Source organism: Columba livia, chromosome 12 (assembly GCF_036013475.1).
Source record: "Columba livia isolate bColLiv1 breed racing homer chromosome 12, bColLiv1.pat.W.v2, whole genome shotgun sequence".
Classification (NCBI taxonomy): Eukaryota; Metazoa; Chordata; class Aves; order Columbiformes; family Columbidae; genus Columba; species Columba livia.
Genome location: NC_088613.1, coordinates 5,218,745 through 5,238,278, shown reverse-complemented (window position 1 = coordinate 5,238,278; position 19,534 = coordinate 5,218,745). Strand labels below are relative to the sequence as shown.

The 19,534-nt window shown below is 40.2% G+C and overlaps 1 protein-coding gene across 6 annotated transcripts in view; it reads right to left on the bottom strand.

The window, feature by feature from the left end:
- AFF2 (ALF transcription elongation factor 2) overlaps positions 1–19,534 on the bottom strand; it is a 333,925-nt gene that overhangs the window by 35,257 nt on the left and 279,134 nt on the right. For 4 of the 6 annotated variants that reach the window (XM_065077475.1, XM_065077478.1, XM_065077477.1 and 1 more), the window contains exons 10-12: positions 6,134–6,296; positions 4,582–5,601; positions 2,366–2,490 (exon numbers count right to left, since the gene is read on the bottom strand). In XM_065077475.1, coding sequence (XP_064933547.1) covers positions 2,366–2,490; positions 4,582–5,601; positions 6,134–6,296 — 1,308 coding nt within the window. The remainder of the gene's footprint in view (positions 1–2,365; positions 2,491–4,581; positions 5,602–6,133; positions 6,297–19,534) is intronic. The other 2 variants (XM_065077476.1, XM_065077479.1) reach the window with 1 other exon arrangement.

Below are 19,534 nucleotides of genomic sequence, written 5' to 3'. Positions count from 1 at the left end.
AAAACATGGTATTATCTATTCTTTCATTTGCTATGAAATATCAGAAACAAGGAAAATACAGAGGAAATAGTTTGCATAATTTTATTTTAAGAGTCATGTCAGATTTAGGGAAAGGCATCAGCCCCAGCATGCGTGAGGGAAGGAACAGAGAGATAACTAGTTGCTTATGCAATGACTCCATAATCCAAACCAGCTCTTTGGTTGTGCGAATGGTTTTTAAGTTCAGAACGAACCGTTTGATATTTCTACATTCAAGCCAGAGAAACTTGTGGAAATTAGGCATACAATTGCCCATACTAGACATGTAACCCTTTAAAAATTAATTGTGCATCTTTGCTTGCTTTATTGAGTCCATATATTTAGGGAAAGATTATGAGAAAAGTATATTCAAATGCCTGAACTATAGATAGGCAGCTGGTGGGAGCTGCAAAAGCACAGGTGTGGCCTTTCACTGGTTCCTCCAGACTCCTGAATGCCTCCAAATTTTAGTCCAGAGATCATGATTTTTCTGTCAAAGAGTCTTGTATCTATAAAAAAGCCCAATGAAAATCTCTGAAGTCTGCCTTGGGGGACTTGGCTTGCTGGCACAGAGATCAAGTTCTAATGGGAGAGACCTAATCTTCATTCGAGTGAGAACATCCACCACGGGACACAGCACCTTCCTAATGGATGAACATCATCATCACACCTGTAGCTGGGTCACCCTCGTTTCTTAAAGTCCTATGTAGAGACTTAGGAAATCTGAAAGAAAATGTGGGACCTTTGGGAATAAAGAAGCAAATGGCAAAGTCTGACTTTCAACCTTTTACCACTGAAGTGTTATTTTCCCCCATGCCCTTGAAAAGTGTACTTTCAGCTTTCCCTTTATTCTGCCTCCCCATAAAACTCTACTTAACCCTCTAGAGAACAGAATCACTCCTAACCACTTAAAAACAATCAGGGGCTCTCCAGAAATTTGTCGTCACACAGTTCAGCCAGCTCCCTAATCTTTTGGGAAATACATTTTTCTACATTCAGTTGCACATCTTTGGCAGTTGAAAACCAGAAGACACTAATAACAAATGCAGAGTGATCCAGGTCTCAATCGTTGCAGTGGAAAAGAAGTGAGAAAATTTTGTTTCAAAAATTGAGGCAGATGAAAGGAGAAGCTAGCATAAGGAAATAACTATTGATGGACACAATTATATTTTAACAGAGAATACCAAAGGCTTGAAAGCTCCAAGGAATCAAATTAATGACCTGGAAAACAAGCTCAAATTAAGAAACATCAGGTTGGGGGTGGATCCTTAGGGCTTGCTGTCGACAAGAATAGAAAGGTTTTTTTAATGGATTGCGGAGGTGTTGAGGATAGATAATCCTTGATTCGCTCTGCAATATATCTCTGCTCATTGTATTTCTAGCAATGACAATCAGGCAACACCCATCATGATGTTTATCAAATCTGCAACATGTTACAGATCCCACTGTAACTTTGAGCTCATCTGCCTTTTCCAGACTCCAACTCTGATTTTCTCAATGGTACAATGAGGAGTTAGTTCAAGGACTGGAGTTACTCTGTAATTGCACCAGTATAAATAAAATGACGCTTAATCTTCTTTAAGAATTTTTATATTTGTGTGCTATCTCTTCAATGATTTTTGAACTTTATCCAAATTTAAATACTACTACAATCAAATTGTTTTCAGAAGCACATTATGGGTTTGATTCTTTGCTTTTCCTCGTGTGAATCACAAAGAAGTGCCTCATCTCAAAATTGTAAAAGCACGAGACTGATGACAGAAGGGACCTGGACTCTCTGGTTATTTATAGAATGTTAATCTTGTGATTATACTAATCAGAATAATTATTTACGTGGCACTTGTTTGCTCAAGCATTATAACCATCTCTCAAAGACACTCTGAAAGGCACAAACTATTTAATTATATGGCTGCTGAAATACAAATCACGTATGTCTGAGGCATTTAGGATGGTCACCCCAGCACTACTGTATATGCAGTTATAGAATAAGAGCCACTGAAGTGAATGGCAAAGTCACTATTTTGCTCAATAAAAAGCCCACTTTTAGTAGGATTCTCTGACCATACAGGTTAAGGATGATGGGAGCAAGAAAGAACATTGAAAGGATGCAGTATGAGGGCAGAAAAGTACAGGATTGTGGTGGCACTCTGAATTACTCTAGTCCATCAGAAAGATGAATGAATCTCATCCAAAACCATGTGGATCCTCTTCCTGATGGATGGGAACAGCAATGCTGGGTCACTTATGCTTATGGGCCATAAGGCCCATCTGGCTCTACAGCAAAGACGTTTGTAGAACAGTACCATTAAATCCCTCATGAATGTAATGTGAAAAAGAAAGAACTTACTCTTTAGTGCTGGTTAATCTGTGATTCGGTATCGGAGAGATACAGGGTGGGAGCAGGCATGATGCTGAAGGATCCTCCAGGCGCTGCTTCTTGCTTTCAACAAAGGTATCCAGGCTTTCTGGCTGCTTCAAAAAAAGGTAAAGCTTGAAAGATCCAGCATCTATGCACGATTTCACTTGCCATTAAGAGGAGCTCAGGAATCCCTCTGTATTCCCTTTACAATAGCAGCAGATAAAATACTGGTCTAAGAGAAGTGAAAGTCACCTGAAATCAGGGCTAAACGTGCTCCAAACACATGACATGAAGTTATATAACAAGTGACATAGCCAGATAATTAGGAAGCAAAATGCCTCATGTGCTATAGATATCTTCTGTAGTGCACTGGAATTTAATTAATAATTCAGATGGAATGACTTGATAGCACCAAATCTTACTCAAGTAAATAGCTTTTACTCATTGACTTAATGGAAGTTGATGGGAAAACTTCCCTGAGTAAGTATTCCTCACAGGACTGAAAGACTACTGGACTGAGCTGGGGCAGTCATTAGCGATAGCTGTTTTGAAATTTGCTTTGAAAGATTCCCTGATGCATGACTTTTGTGCCTGAACTAGGATGATACAAGCAAAGCTGATTACTGCTCTGTCACTGGAACCTTTCTATCAGCCTTCAAGCCCACTAGTAGATGGGTAAAATAAATCTTTTAATAGCATGATTTAGAAACCCAAATCAGGCTGTCTCTACGTTGTTTTAACTGTTGATACACCCTCAAGTCATTCCAATTGGTTTGTTTCCCCCTGGGAAGCATTGAGCAATCATACAGCAACTGAATGGGCTGTTTCAGAGCGTAGCTTATGTTTGTACAATCCCAGAGTGAGATTCCTCATTTTGTTACTTCCTGATTCAAAGTCCAGCTAATGAAATTATGAGGTTCCATCTTTCACATAACCCCTTTTAAAATATACATATATATATATATTTTTTTTTTTTTCCCCAGGATGTCTCAGTTTAGTTGCCAATATTATACTTTGTCATAGCCAAGATTCCTTCATCATCATACTAACACTTCACTAATTACCTTGCAAGATGTTTTTTTGTATAATTAATACACACCCTGTTGTACTTATACATACGCATAAGCATGAACATTCATACATCCCTTTCCTCTTTCTTCTCCCTCCTTCTTACATCTCTGCCTTTGGTGTACAGCTAGAATATAAATGGAATAAAAACCTGCTGAGTTTACTCGTGATTATTTCTACTTATTTCAACAGGGAAGGAGCCACTGCAATGACTCATGTAGGCAGGGGTGCAGAGCCCGTGTCTGCCTGGCATTGTCTGTTGTGTCTTGTATTAACTCTCCCGTACCTGCTCAAACTCAGGATTTCAAGAACAGATGGCTGAAGTCACATTCACAATGATTTATAAAATTTGGGGTATAAAAAAAATACACCGTGATGACTTCTAACAGACAGACCAGAGCATACCATTTCAGCTGGAAAAACTGACTATAAAAATTAATTTATGACACAAAAGTTCCGTTTCTTTTCTGAAAACACATTTAGTTTGAGGTGCGTTGTCATATCTCACAAGACAGGATACCCTTGGGCATCAATAACGTAAAACACATGACAAAACATAACGCCTTAAGTCAAAACATTTGCTTTTTCAGGTAGCTGTGTTGAGAAAGCAGCTAGTTAAGCAAATGATATTTCTATGAATCACATTTGTTTATATAACAAAACAATATAAAGACCAAATTCACCAGGATCATAAGCAAGCACCATTCCATTGACCTTAGTGAAGCTATGCCTGTTTAAGCAATTCTGCAGACAATAAAACACTGCCTTCCAAATAGGAGTAATGTTTTCTGAGTACGGCAGAACTCATAGCAGTACAAACTCAGCACTGGGAGTCCTTCTGCAGATCACAGAACACTGGAAATTAACGAGTAAGCGAGCAAACACAGTGAAAAAGCTTACAAGATAAATCTCAAAAAATACATTGTTCATTGATTTTGTCAGTTGAAGTTTGTGATTCACTAGTTCCTGATGTTAATTTGTAAATATATGTTCTTTGTAAAAATAATAAAGCCTTAGTGTGATGATGCCTCCTTACAGCCCTGCTGCAGGGGCAGCAAGGAACTACTGACTGTGGTCCTGACCTCGAGGATGCATAGAAATTCAGTGTTTTCCTCCAAATGATGAAAAAGACTTACCTTGTGTTTCCTTTTGGATTTTGTGGATGGTTTTTCAGCTGCAGGGGTAGGGGACTCTCGAGATGGTCGCCTGTGTTTCACATTTGCCTCTCTTGGTTCACTTTTTACAGATGTGGTCTCAAAAGGCTCTTGTCCGGGTATCCTAGAGAGTAAACTAAGGTCTATTTTCACCCAAAGAGATTTGAGTTCTTCATATTCTCTCAGTGGGGACAGAAGTTCATTTTGTACAATTGGGATAGGAGAAAAGAGCTGCTCCTCCAAGTCATTGCTGGTCTGGTCGCTGGATGTGTTGCTGCTGTTGCTAGTTAAACTACTTACGCTGAGGATGTTACTGCCAGAGTCCTTCGCTTTGACGCCACCGGCAGGCCCACTGCAAGCTGGCAACACCTTGGCCTGCAGGCTCTCCTCCTGGTCTGTATTGGAGTCAGAAGTAGATGAGTCCGTTTCAATGAATTCCCGGGACTTAGGGACAATTTTGCTGGGGCCTCTGTACTTTTTCTTCTCTGAAGTGAGACCTGTGCTAGTTCGTGGTTCTTTCCTTGGAGCAGTCTTCCCAACTGCTGCTTTAGTTCGAACCTTTGGCTGCTCGGGGGGTTCCTGTGTGTCTTTTTCTTTGGGAGTGTTGCTGGTATTATTTGGTTTGGGCCAGTTATACTCTTCTACACTGGAAGTCCTTTCTACCTTTTTGGGTTGTTTTTTCCAAGTAGTCCTTTGTGAAGTTGGCTCATTATGAGCTGGTGACTTCTGCTTGGAGCTTTTTGACTCTGGGGTTTTCTGGGCAACCCGCGGTTTGGCTTTCTCTCGGATAGGACTGAGGATCGCCCGGTCTTTGGAATCGGTCGGGGGCAGGCTGCTGTTGAGCTTCCCTTTGTTTTGCCCTTCAGCCTGCTGGTTGCTCTGGGCCTGGGAGCCGGTCTCGCTGTGAGGCTCATTTTGATTGTTGATGATGGTCTTGTTGTGGGGGTTCACTTTATTTAGCCATTTATCCAGCTGCCATTTGTTTGCTGAGGGAGGTTCAGGCTGCAGTTTGAAGAACGACAAGGAACAAATCTCAGACAGAAGCAATGCTATTCCTTTTAAATGAGAACGTTTTTAACGTACCCTTTTATTTCAGTCAACTCGTGGTGACTGCTAGTTTTATGGGAGTATTTATGGAGTATTTATGGTTAATTAGGCTTCCTTATCTGGTTTACGATGCGGCCCTGGAGAAATTTAGTACAACTAAAAAGTTTAGCTAGTCCCTGAAGACATAGTTTTGTCATGTTGCCTTTCCTTAGTCCCAGCTGAATACTGTGTCAATAAAATCTTCTCTAGCTACAAGCAAAAATCTAAATATTTCTTTAAAGCAATTCAAATGTAGGCCAGAAGGATTCTTCCAAAAGCTAGAATAAGTATGTGGGTCATACACATAAAACTGTAAAGAGAGAAAAAAAGTTGGCAGCATCAAACAGCACAGAACTCCAACATTCTCCTAAGTGGGAGCAGGATTTCACTCCCTCCCAGGCTTTCCCCTGCGAGCCCCCGCTGGGCGGGAGGTGGGAGCTGGCTTTACCTCTGGCGTGGCACTGCGCGACTCCTCGTTGCACTCGCTGTCGCTGGAGCTGCTCTCGCTGTCAGAGTCGGACTCGGAGCTGCTCTCGGACTCGCTGGAGCTCCCGGAGCCACCGCTGGAATGGGCCAAGCCGGTTGCATGTGCCGCCGGCACCGGCAGGCTGCTGCGGGGAGAAGAGCCTCTCGTGTCAATATGCTGCTCGTCTTTAATAAAGCGTTGCTGTGGGGGCAACCACCCAGTGAACCCTGCTCACACCGACTTTCCTCAGCGTCAACCCCCTCTTCTGCAGTACACACCCAATGAAAGCTCCACCGGCTGTGCCACCGTGGAGCCACCAAAGGACCCAGTTGGATTTATGCTTCACAGGACACGCTGATAATGGCATTAATAATGTTACCGTCATCATCACCCTCAAATGAGAAACATTTCAGTGTCACAAGCCTGAGCTTATTAGCCCAATGATTGCGAAAACTAACAATCAAGCTTAAATAATTTATTAATGGAATCACGGTTTCTTCATTTTTTGCCAGTTCATTTATAATTTATGATCAAAGGAAGGACATCAGGCAACTAATATTGGACAGGGCATTTTAAAAATTAATTTTCATGAATACTTTTACACTGCGGTATACAAAAACTACATATTTTTGACAAGTCTCCGGGGACTGCCCAAGAATTTTTTAATAGCTGTTTTTCCTCTCATGTTTATGATAATGCAGTGAGAAAATGGCATTCATGCTGAAAATAAGCCTCTCTGTGAAATGTATTTGTCTGTGTGTTCAACTGGCCTCCAAGATGTATTTATTAGCAGTGTGCTGGGCGTCATTGTTTTTTCCTCAGCATTTATTTGTAAACCGAGAGGTTGGATGACCCGTTTTTAGCACTACAGAATTCTGCCAGTCTGAGTCTTTATAAACTCATCTTTAATGTCAACTTTTTTGTTAGGGAGATAACCATAAGGTTTTACGTCTCTTCAGCTGATCTATACCAAGACTTTTTGATGATTGATTTTAAATTTGTGAAGCTGACAAAGCAAAGTGCTTGAAAATTGACACCATTTGCTAGTAGTCCTTTATGGATATTCAATTCTTCACCTTAATATATGATATGCTGCGTGTGTCCCATATTGAGTGATCCAGAGATGCTCAGAAGTCATGATGCAGCTTTGCTTTCATTTCTGCTGTTTTTCTACTTTCCCCTGAGAAGGACTCAAGCCAGGTACATGCCCACCTTCCCCTTTCTAACTGAGATCTCTGTGCATCACGATGCTCTCTTAAAAAAACCACAGTAACCGAGAAACTGGAAGTTAGAAAAGCCAGAAAAAACTGATGTGTGACCCTGCTAGAGTCTTTATGTGTACTGCCACTGGCTTCGGTGACAATAATAAATGGTTTTTAATTTTCTTCTTATGCTAAGCTGCTTTCTCTCCCCCTCCTTGTTGGTAAACCCATCCCTTACTCTGCGGTTGGTACCGTAACTGTCTCTCTGAGCATTGCAATGGTCCTGCAGTGCCCATTGACAGAACAGCTTGGTGCTTTAGGGTGCGTTAATGAAACCAAATTACTCACTTGGGTAATTGCTACAGATCACGAACTTTGTTGCTCATTAAGTGCATATGCTTTTTTTTTAATTCCCCTTCTACTAGAGACTCTTCACTCTACTGACTCAAGTAGAGCTACTTAAAACATTTCAACTGGAAGTAGCAGGTAAATCAAAACAACAGGCGCTTTTAAAAATTTGGGCATTTACAAAAGTATGATGGAAAACTAAACACTGTTGAATTAAAAAATTGATCTTATATTTTGGGTTTCATGCCATTATTTTTGGAAACCACTTGTGCACTTGTTTTTCTTTCTTCATCCCTCTTTTTTAGTGTGTGCATTATTGTTTTTCTTTCTTTATCCCTTCTTCTTAGTGAAGCTCATGAAAGTGTAGGGAAATACATTTTTCACTTATTTTTTGTTTTACAGTAGACAAATAAAGAGAACAGTGGAGAAAAGGTGAATGTGTTTGTGGGGGAGTTTGCCTTTCAATTCAGTATCTTGTAACTTCGGTCTTATATTTTCTATTTGGAAAACACTAAAAGTAGATGAAAATCAAGTTTTCCTACTTGATTACAATTGTTCCCAAGAAGAAATAATAAAAACAAAAATAGAAAAAAACTCCAAGGATTCCCAGACTGAGGAGGCAAACACAACAACTCCATTCTGAAATACCAAAACAACACTTCACCCTTGAAAAAAAAAGTTATTTATGGAATTATCAGAACAATGAAGTTGTAATTTAGAAATTACTTTTCTCCTAAATCTGTGAGTTCCATCTGTTTCATGCCTATTTTCTGTTTGCACCCCCAAATGGAAGGCGACCCCCAGACCGCAGGATGCATGTGGGGCTGTTCACACCTCTCTGCAGTTCTGCCTAAGGAAATGCTCTGTTGTCACTGCTGGCAAGTTTGCTCTCATTAAGATAGCTGACTTAAAGAAAATCACCTCTTATAATAGATCAAAGAAGGAAGAGCCAGTGTCCCAGCAGCTAAGGCCAGACCTTTCCAGCCTTTAAACACAACCTACATCTTTCAGCACTCTGGAAGAGAACTGACACCGTCACTGGATGCGCTTACACAAAACAACTGGAGTTGTACTGTAGCAGACTGTAACTGTCTGACAAAGAACTCAAAGGGGAAGAATAAAACCACAGAAATAGATGGCAGCTCCAACCTGTCCTTATTTTCTTTCTTGCTGCACATCAGCCTCAGAAGAAAGTTATCATATGCCAAACATTACTGAATAACACAGCTCAGCAAGCTTGCAGGAACCAGACAGACTCAAAATAATGTTTTTCATACAAACCGCAATGAGGTCATATATGTCTTTCATCTGGGATAATAAAATTATGCCTTGGCTACATCGGGCAGTTTCATGCTGAAGACATCATTGCTGATCTGCATTTTTAAAGTAGAAGCATCCACATAGCTTGGGTTTAAAGTAACTGTATGCTTTGCAAAACAATCAGATAAGACGCAAAATGCCTTTCCTAGTATCTCATCATATTAAAGATAGAGAGATCTTGCACACAGCTACATGAACAATCAACTGCTAATATTGCTGTTCAGCAGAACGGAAGAAAATGCAGAGACCTTCCACATACAAGTTCCTGGAAAAAAAAAAAGTGAAGAGATTCTGGGTTCTCTTCTGCGCTTTTACCCTTAAATAAAATGTGCCTTTTAGATCGAAAGAACAGGGTGGTTTGCACCAAAGAGTTCTTCACCTTTAAAGTTAAATCACGTTTTAAAAGATGCTGAGATAGATTCTGCAAATGTGCATTCAAGCAGCTGTTACACAAATAAATTTGGCTTCTTCACATAAGTATCAACTACATGAACTGGGGGTTGCCTCTCTAAGAGACTTTCAAAGCAAGCTTTGTTGGGTTGCTAAGATCCAGACAAGGAATGCCAGCCTGGACAAGGTTTAAAATGGATTTAAAGCATTTTATCATCAGACACAAGTCCTCAAAGTGACTAAAGAGAGCAGGAAGCACTGCTATTTGAAACTCTTGAATTTTTATTTCCCAGCAGGAGATGAACACTCATATTGTTCCTCAGTGTTTGGGTGGACAATGTTTTTATTTCATTTGAACGGAAAGAAATATTAATAAAAACAACGTTGCACAATGGAACAGAGTATTGTTTGGGTAAATAACACTTAGCAGAAAGCCAGTTCATTATTATCACTTGAGGTTGGAAGCCCCTACTGAGACCAGTGACCCGCTGTGCTGGGATTTGTGTAAACACATGATGAGACGCAGCCTTTGGGCCAAAGAGCTTGCAATCCAAACACACAGAGCAAACACTGGAGGTACCACAACTCTCATACTGAGTGCAGACCTGTCTAATTCTCTAAGCCAGAGGACTCTCTGCAGTTAATGGAAACATCAGTTTTGCAGCCCTTTTCAATTTTTCTCCCCATTTTCCAAGCCCTGTGCACAGCTGAGTCCTGCAGGGCAGTCAGACGTGCTCTGCCCTGACCCAGAGCGTGCTGTCCGGGAGGAAAAACACACACAGCTCAGCGGCAAGGATCCCCATTGCTCAGGCCAGATGGATCAGCATCTGCTTACCCCTCTCCAAAATAGCCTCTTCTGTGCCAAGGAGATGAGAGACACTGGAGTGACACTCACAGTGTAGGTGGGAGGAGAACCAGACCTCCATCTCTTGCAAAGGCCACAACGATGATGGCTTTAATTGCCTGCAGGCTGGTAAGCTTGTCTCCTCCCCACTATCAAACAACGAAGCAGATGGAAGAGACCTGCACATCTGGAAGCAATTTGGAAGGAAGGTCTTCTGCAGCACGTTCATCTACCTCCCTTCTTCTGCTTTTGCAGTACACAACACTTCCCCTGCCCCTTGCAGCTTGGCACCATGACTGTGCATAGCATGGGCACCAAGTATGAGACAAGAAATGTCTTGAAGGAGGGGACAAAGACCAGTATCACCAGTACCTGACAGTGGTTATCAGTACTCGTTGAGCTCAAGCCTAAATGCAGGGCAACTGAGACTTGCAGGTGTGTGCCGCTGTCACGAGCTGGCACTGCAGCGGGCTGCTGATGGCTCCTGGTGAGAAACTGCTTCGAGCTTATCACACACCAACCATTTTTCTTTCACTGCAATTCATTGGTATGGGTGATCTGCCTAAATTTAAACATGTCTCTGCAGCTTCTCTGTTTTTTAACTCATGGATTATTTTTCCAAAACCAGTTAAAGCAGACATGGCATTATTATGTGTCTGGATTATTATGCTGCCTAGAGAACTGGAGGCACACTATGCAGCTTATATTTGTTTTGTTGTTGTTGTCATCTAGACTATTATTACATTATTTTCAACACATCATTTACTCTAATAAATGGTTTTCAGGATTAAACCTGGTGGTTACAACAAAGATAATATGAAACACTAAAACTCATTAACTTCTATTAAGAAAAATAATAAACTTTTTACCCTGTAAATACACACGTTAAAAAAAAAGCCATATAATTCAGACTACTGCAGTAAAACTCATCAAGGAACAAACATTTCTGACAAGTCCCTAGCTATCTCCCTGAACTTTTCAGCAATTAGATGTAGTCATGTTAACTGCTGTGAAGCGAATTTGGCAAATAGACAGTGCCCTCCAACAATAGGTTTATTCATTCCAACCCTTCCTTTTTAGGGTAACGATGAATTGGCCATTTGTTCCATTGCTCTACCCAGAAATCAAAATGTAAACTTTGAGACAGCAGCACTGCTGGGCAGCGGGAAATTGTAGATGGGAACTGACCAGTGAGTCAACAGTGTATCAATGCTGGCAAGGTATTTCCACAAGAAGCAGCACTCTACAAAGGTTGCTTTACTGCACAGGCCTATTTTTAGGGCAAATTCAACCAATGAAATCTGGAAAGCAGAAGGTCTTTGCTGGAAAAGCAACTACAGATTTGACAGAGTGGTTGACCTTCCTGTTGATGCACTTGGATTAATTTTGCTTTGTGTCTGAGAAGAAAATATGTCTGTGCATCAGATCCTGCTGAGTAAAAGAGAGACTATGTTGCCTATCCTTAATCTGTCTTGTCTATTTAAAATGCAGATTCCTTGGAACAAAGACTCTGATTGCACAGGGTGCTGGAAATTGGGCACCCAACTCTGAGTAAGGCCTTTGTGCACTTCAACCACATTTCACCATCCATCAGAAGAGAGGGTAACACTCACTCTTGCGGAGATAATGTTGTTCTCTCACTTGCTACACTTTATTCGGAGAAGAGACAGAAGAACTAACCAGCTCCAGCTTTTCAGAAGCTGACCCAGGTTCTCCTCCAGAGTCTATTTGTACAGAAAAACTCTGAACCTGAGGGGCATTACCAGGAGTTACTGGACTCACTGAATTCTGTGTAACTGTTCAAAATAGGCTGCTTCATTATTCCAGCAGATAATAATAGAGCAGCACCTAGCAGATTAATATTTAGTGTCAGAATTTAATACCATAACTGTTCAATAGCGAAGTTTTATTTCTCTTCTATTCTTCCACCATTATCATGAAGTAATATTCTCTTCTAATATGAAAGGGAGCTGCCATTTTTTTATAATGAATTGTTCATATCTATATCTTCAAACTTATATATGACTGCCATTAGATTGCTTTTTAAAGAAAAGGATTGCTCAGAATGATTTGTTCACTGCCTCTCCATTGGTTACTAGTAAATTATTTATCATCAGGCTGGTAGGATTCAAATCTAAACTTTCAAAGATCAGGCTGACACAGGAACTGAAAACCTGTATCAAGCCCTTTTAAAATATTAATCAGCACCCTGGTCAATGAAATGAAATAAGGTGTGGAAATTGTTACTTCAGCTAACATTAGCACGCATAGTAAGACATCACTTATGATGCCTCTCTCATGTCAAAACACATGGAAAGGGAAAACCTCTCTAATGTGTTATTCAGGACATGGCAGCTGATCTGCCTGTTTCAATCCTGAACGCTGTAATGCAAATAGGAGTTCTGATTTATTTTGCGAGGGAGGGTAATTTACAAGATATTGTATGTAAAAAGCCACAGTATCATTTCACTGTGTTCAAAAGTAACTGTTTTAATCAAAGACTGTTTATAACAAGGTTGATAGAGTCACTGAAACATTTTTTTTTCATATACATATAACCCTTTTATACTTTCAGCTTTAAAGACCATAAAAAAGGATAGTAAAGATGAAAGAAATAAAAAGAATGACAGAGCTAACTCCTATGAGCCACAATCTATGTCAAAGCAGAACTAAAGTGATTGACAGCTTGTATTAGTAATGAATAGAGTGGGGAAAAGCTGCCAAGAATCCGTAACAAGGTCAAAGACTTCCAATAAAGAATTACATTAGCCACAAATCCTAGGTGGAACTGTGTATATACATCTGCAATGTGACTTCACCCATGGTACTGTTTCTACTGTCCTATTCTGACACTTTCCCTGGTTTTATTCCTGGACTACAGCGAGTTCTGACTCTTTATCACACCCGTGACAAAGAACAGGTGTAACATACCAAACTGCCTGTGAAATTATAAGAAAACAAGCAGAAGAGGAGGAATTTTAATGGCACATCACTAACAGTGCACATAGAAAACTTTCTGAACTATTGGTACGGTAATCGCTCTCCTTCCAATTTCACAGCACTCTTATACACACTTGACATGGAAGAGAAGGGGACTTTGCATATAAAAGCAATATTGTATCCATGATTTGTGCAGGCATCACCCTGCTCACATCAGAGTTTGGAAACAATTTTGTGAGAAGGATATTATTTGGGGGATGCAGTGTATGTAGACTTTTTGTTGTACAATATTTTAGTGAATGGATTCAAGTGTCAAAGAGCATTATTTGTACTATGCCCTGATGTGCTACTGTCTGTTTGGTATCTGGAAGAAAAAGAATACCATTTCTTACTGTGAGTCTCCAAAGGGCCTCATATGATGTAAATTGAACCATTTCATCGTATCAATATTGCCTCACTGAATCAAGACAGATGTGAGTATTGATACATCAGAACTTATTTATTTTCCACAAAGGAAATGTGGAATACTGCATCTTTCAGTACACTTTATGAATCTTCTGTGAAAGTTTAGAAGTACGTACTCGCCCCTCTACTGATTTATAATTTTAAGTCAACATAAAATGTTTTTAATAAGTCACTTCTTTGCACTTTGGTTTTACCTATTGCAGCAGAAAGGCCAAGCGTGGTCATGACAAAAAATGTCCAAAGTGAACCTCTAAAAGCAAAGTGTTGGCTTTTTTTTTTCTCATTCGTGTATGGCAGAAACTTGGACACATAATGTTGTAAATGACCTACCCTGCTCATTTTAACTCAGCTGTACTTCAGTTTTGACTGAAAACAGAATCCAGCTTGCAGAGCCTGGTGGGAAGAGAACTGGGAGCTATGGGACCGAAACACTCTGGTGCAGATGGATCCACATGACACCTCCAAATCCTTAACATTTGCAGTCTCATCTGCTGAGGAGAGCTAATTTTACTATCTTGAGAAACCAAGTAGTCAGAAAATAGGAGAAATTACTATTTTTTTTTTCTTTCCCCATGTAAGACACCATCTCTGAGCTTGAAAAGGGACCAAAAGGTGCATCCTGATTTACCAGAGCTTTACAGCACACACGCAGTCATTCACACCCGTGTTCTGTGTGCAAGTGTCACAATGTCAGCTCAGGAAGCCACCTGATGATTTACTCTCCAGGGGAATCTCTTGGGAGCAGATCAGCAGTATAACCACTTCCAGACCAGAGCAAAGAGATGAACTGGGAACGTGAGTCTCTGTAATCCAGAGAAGGGAAAACAGCCTGTTGCAGTCTGTTCAAGCCACCGCTATTTTAAAAAACCCCATGATTGCCCCAACTGTGGATATTGTCAGGACCGTGAGGAGCAAAACAAGCAATAAAGGGAAGAGATAAAAACTGAGTACAATCAAGATTGCATAATATTTTACTCAATGAGCTTCAGCTGCTCACAAACTGACAGCAATTTCCATGCATTACACACTGTGCAAAGCATGAAATGGCAGGATTGGTGCTAGAGGCATGGAGTGGCTAGTAGGCATGTCCTCAAGTGATTCGGACGCAAATAATTCACCTCTCTGGAGGTGACTACTGCACCTTTGTAAAGAAAGACAACTCTGCAGTCATAGCACTGGTCTGACCCTTTAGAAAACTGGTTTGATTCCCGCGTCTCTCTGGGTTTTCATGGGCAAAACAATTAAATTCCTGTACCTTTTTCCCTGTTTTTAATGCAGATAGTATTGAGACTCTAAGCATATTTATGCTCATCAGATTTAAGCTGCAGGATAACAGGGGCCACAGAAGTACACAGACACTAAGGAAACCAAAAGCAGACACTTAGTTTCACTGTTACTGCCATAACAGTAAAAAAGAATCATCATTATTAATAATGAGCAATTACTCTGAAATAGTTTTTAAAGAAGTATTCCTAAAGGCACATGATGAATTTATGGCACACCACTAGAGCCTTTCATGGATATAAAGATGTACTTCAGCACATGACTTGTTTTTTGAACAAGGAGGAACCTGTCTAGTAAAATATTAATAAAGCTCAATGGTGAAACAAAGGTGTCTTTCTTATAATTTATTTTAAAATGGGGTGAAAATCTCCATTTGGAGTGAAAATCAAAACCTTTTCTGTATTTCTGTCTAACGTGAGCTCCTTTTAATGCTGTTGATTTTTGCCAGTTACGTAATACACTGCTTCATAGATTAAAAAAATAAAAAGGCATTAAATCTAGTATCTAGTATCTAGTATCTAGTCAAAAGTATCATTTTGTCTATTTTTTTCAGTATGGACAAAATAATTTAGTTCTTTAGGATTAAATATCATCTTGAAGGATCTTTTATTAAGAACAGAGATAAATCTTGAAGCAGCATCCACCCTTAATTATGACATATGTAGATATTAAGGAAAAAAAGGTGCTTCTTTGAGTGATAAATGGACCTGAAGATCCTTCACAACATTCACTATAAATCACAAAAGGCCATTAATAAACAGTCAGACAAAATGACAGTTACTACAAGTATCTGCTCTCATACTTTGCCTAATACTATCAGTGTCATGTTTAAACCTGACATCTTAAATCTTCGACATGAAAACCCTTTAAGTCAAAAGGCTCAGCTATTTTAAACAGAATTTTCTATGCTTATTATTTTGAATGACAGCAAAAGGAAACAGAGAATCCTTAATTCTTTAACCTTATCTAGCTGAGAATCTTGCCTTTCAGCCTTTTTCATCAACACCAAAACAAAGGGAAGACTATATTAGCTTCCACACCTGCTTACCTGGGTCTTGTGGGCAAACAGAGTTGCCATGTCTTCCAGAGGGAGCTGGTGGTGCTCAGCACCTTCAGGATGGGCTCTGCGGGAGTCACGTCAAAACACAGCAAACAGAAGGACTGCACTGCCGGTGTGCGTGCTGGGGAGAAGTTTGGAGCCAGCTCTAACTTAAACTGGAAAGACTAACTGGGTTCCCCAGAAGTAACAGTTGTAAGACTGGATGCCCTCCTGAGGTGTCACCTCAGTACTTCATCCCCTCTGCCACACTACCTGCTCTCTTAACCCTGGCCGAGAGGAACTGGGACGCCTGGCAGAGGCAGTTGAAACCTGACCTGGAAAGGTCTGCGGATGAACGTTGTATTCCCCAAGAGGGGTTCAGGAAAAGACAAGTGGAGTGACCACAGTCCTGAATATAAAGTGGATTTTTTCAATGAGGTGCTGCAAAAAGTAACATTTTGTCTATTTTTTTCAGTATGGACAAAATAATTTAGTTCTTTAGAACTAGTTAAATTATATCTTCTTAAAAACCTGCCAGCCAAGTAGCTTTCATTCTGGGCACTTATGTCCCTGAGTTATAAGAAATGGATTTTTCAACATTACCACCATTCAATTTTCCTCAGACTGATGAAAGGTTATTTCATCAGCAATGATTTGTTGAAGGTCTGCCGACAAGCAAAGGTCAGGAAGACCCAAACCCCTCATGGATATGGAGGTGAAGAGGCAAAGTTTGATCTCCCTTCAACTTTTTATTGTTTTCAACTTGGTAATCATTCCTTTATTTAGTAAGGTGCAAATGTGTTCTTCACACATCTGCCCAGGCAGCATCAATCTCCCAATGCTCTAGTGTGGTATGGTGGTTGCCTGTTAAGTGAAACTTGAACCTCTCTTGCTTGTTAATGACAAAAATCAGTAGAAAGGTTTCACTCTACTAGCAGAGAAGTATTGACACTTATTTTCTGCATTAGAATTAAAAAATAACCCACTCTCTTTAATTTTGCCTGCAGTATCTGGGCTATCATGGACTCAAATAAAGCTAAATTAACCAAGGACAGAGCCCAAAAGCCAGCCCCCGCAGTAGCGGGAGCACAAGCGGTCAAAGAGGCCGAGCAGGACCGACGGCTCCTGCAGCAGAGCTCCAAGGTGAACCCTGGCAGTGCTTGCATCCCCTGCAAATGCACAGGGAGAGACAGACTCTGTGGCCCGGACCTCAAAGGCTCACCCTGAATTTCAGATCAGTACTAAGCTGCGTCCTGCTCAGTAATAACATCATTCAGCTGATCTGTCTCGCTTCTTTTTTTGCAGAGCAAAACCTACAAGACCAGTCTCGAAGTTCAGATGATGCCTTCAAAACCCCGGAACAATTTAGCATCTGTTCAATGCTTTGTTTCTTCCACTGCTTTATAAATGAAACAACATCCCTAAATGTACTTATAAGTGAGTTGTGCAGAGGCTGCTGAGAGAAAACAGTGTGGCAGCATGTTCCTCCCACCATGCTCAAGTCAGGCTGGATTCCTGCACCAACAGACTGTCAATGGGAGTTTGACATGGGCAGAGTTTTGAAGCTGAAAGCTATACTTGCTAGTTTTGAAGTGGAGAGGCTGTTATTTTTGAATCTGAATTCATAAAACATCACTTATCGTCTAGGTTACAGATGGACTCAGGATCCCACACTTGGCTCCAGAGTCTGGATAACTCACACTGCATATCTGGGGCTTGGGTTCAAGCCCATCTTGAATATAAATTTAGAATGAAAGAAATACATGCAAATACCAGGCATATCATAAGACACTGCCAGCTGTTTTCTTCCACTTACAAGACTGTTTCTGAGAAAGCAAAGTGTTTTTCTAAGTATGTGGTGGAATACAGGAGTGATGACAAGCTGGTATCCCTGAGTTCAATGTGAACCTGACCTCATTCTCAAGTTTAGGGTATCTCTTGCTCCTGACGCATGCCTTGCTAGGCCTCTCAGGCTACATTCTTTATTAAGTCTGTTGAGAAATGGAACAATGTGCTCACAACCTTTTTTTGGACCTCTCCTTGAAAAATATCTGTGTTCTATCTGTGCTCAAATGACAGCCTGCTGCTCGTTTTCCAAGAAAATCTATGCCAAAAGTCCGGATAACATTTAACTCACAGGCTGGTATACACAGAACTGGCCTTGTGGGTCATGTTCCCAACTGAGTAATGAACTCACTGTATTATGCCTGGCAAGTCTCTCAGGTTGGAATTTTCAAACAAAAGCAAACAAAATCAGCTTTTGTTTTGTGATTTGATTATTTTTTAATGCTACAGCTTATTCATTTTGGTTTATTAATTTGTTGGTCCAATGGTTTTTATGTGCTGCAATTCAGAACAGGTCTCTCTCCAGTATCATGTTTTATATAGATATGGGAAATGAAATGTAAGTCTGATACAATTACAGTTGTATGCCATGCAAGACAATACTGTAAACATGACGACAGCCTGAAAAGCTGCTTAGCAAAATGATCTTAATATACAAGCCAGTGTGAAAATGTAAAAAGAATCTATAATGACAACAAAGATTAGCCATTTGCTCTCTAACCTTATTTACAGAAGCAATCAGAGGTATTCAGGTCGAGTTAATGACCCTGTCTCCAATTAATTCAATTGTCTACAAACAACATTGATGCAGCGGTTGTCTCAGAGTCTGCCACATAGTCTCTGAGGGAATACATAAGACTCCATTAGAAGTGACAATAATAATGCATTTATTACTGAAACACTATTGTATTATAAATAAATTCCTGATGTTAAATTATGCTCCACGCTTTAACAGAAATTCAATTACTGATATAATAAAAAAGACGGTGTATTTGCCAAGTGCTTGGACTATAATTTGGCTGCTTAGTTACCAGCAGTTGGCTGTTTTGCAATTTCTTGTTCATAGAGTATTTCTTTTGAATAAATGCCAGACTTTTTCATACAAATTTCATGAACAAGTTGCAAAATGAAATTTTGAGCTTTTGAATCCAATTATGAAAGACATAACTAAATCTATTATTGAAAAAAAAATTCTCGAAAGCCCTTCTTGCTGTTGTTCGGCTCTGTGTAGTAATTGAGGTAAGCACAGGTGCTGTTCATTATGGGCCATTGTGCACCATCTGAATTCTGGGAACTGAGGAATTCAGACGGTTTCAACTCTGTTTGTGTGAATAACAAACAGGCATGATTCGGAGGTTGTTTGTACAAGCTTGCACATTGCTCTTCTGGGACTCCTAAGACACCTGCTTACCCTTTTGAAGCCAAAACAGTATCATTTATGTTCTGGCTATTCTTCCTACAATGATTTTTGCAGAAGCAACATATTTCCCTGCCCCTCTTCCCTCAGGCTGCTATCAATGGCAGAAGTAGAAACAAAAGAAAATAAGGATAAAACAATTATCTAGTGGGGACAAGAAGCCTTAGAGAAGCTCTTTTTGCCTAGATGAGATGCAGGCAAGGAAAACCTTGTGAGAAAAGAAGGAACTGCTTCTCACACTTAGCATCATTCCCTCTCTCAACCAGTTTCCTGTGGCAGGCTGTTAAGC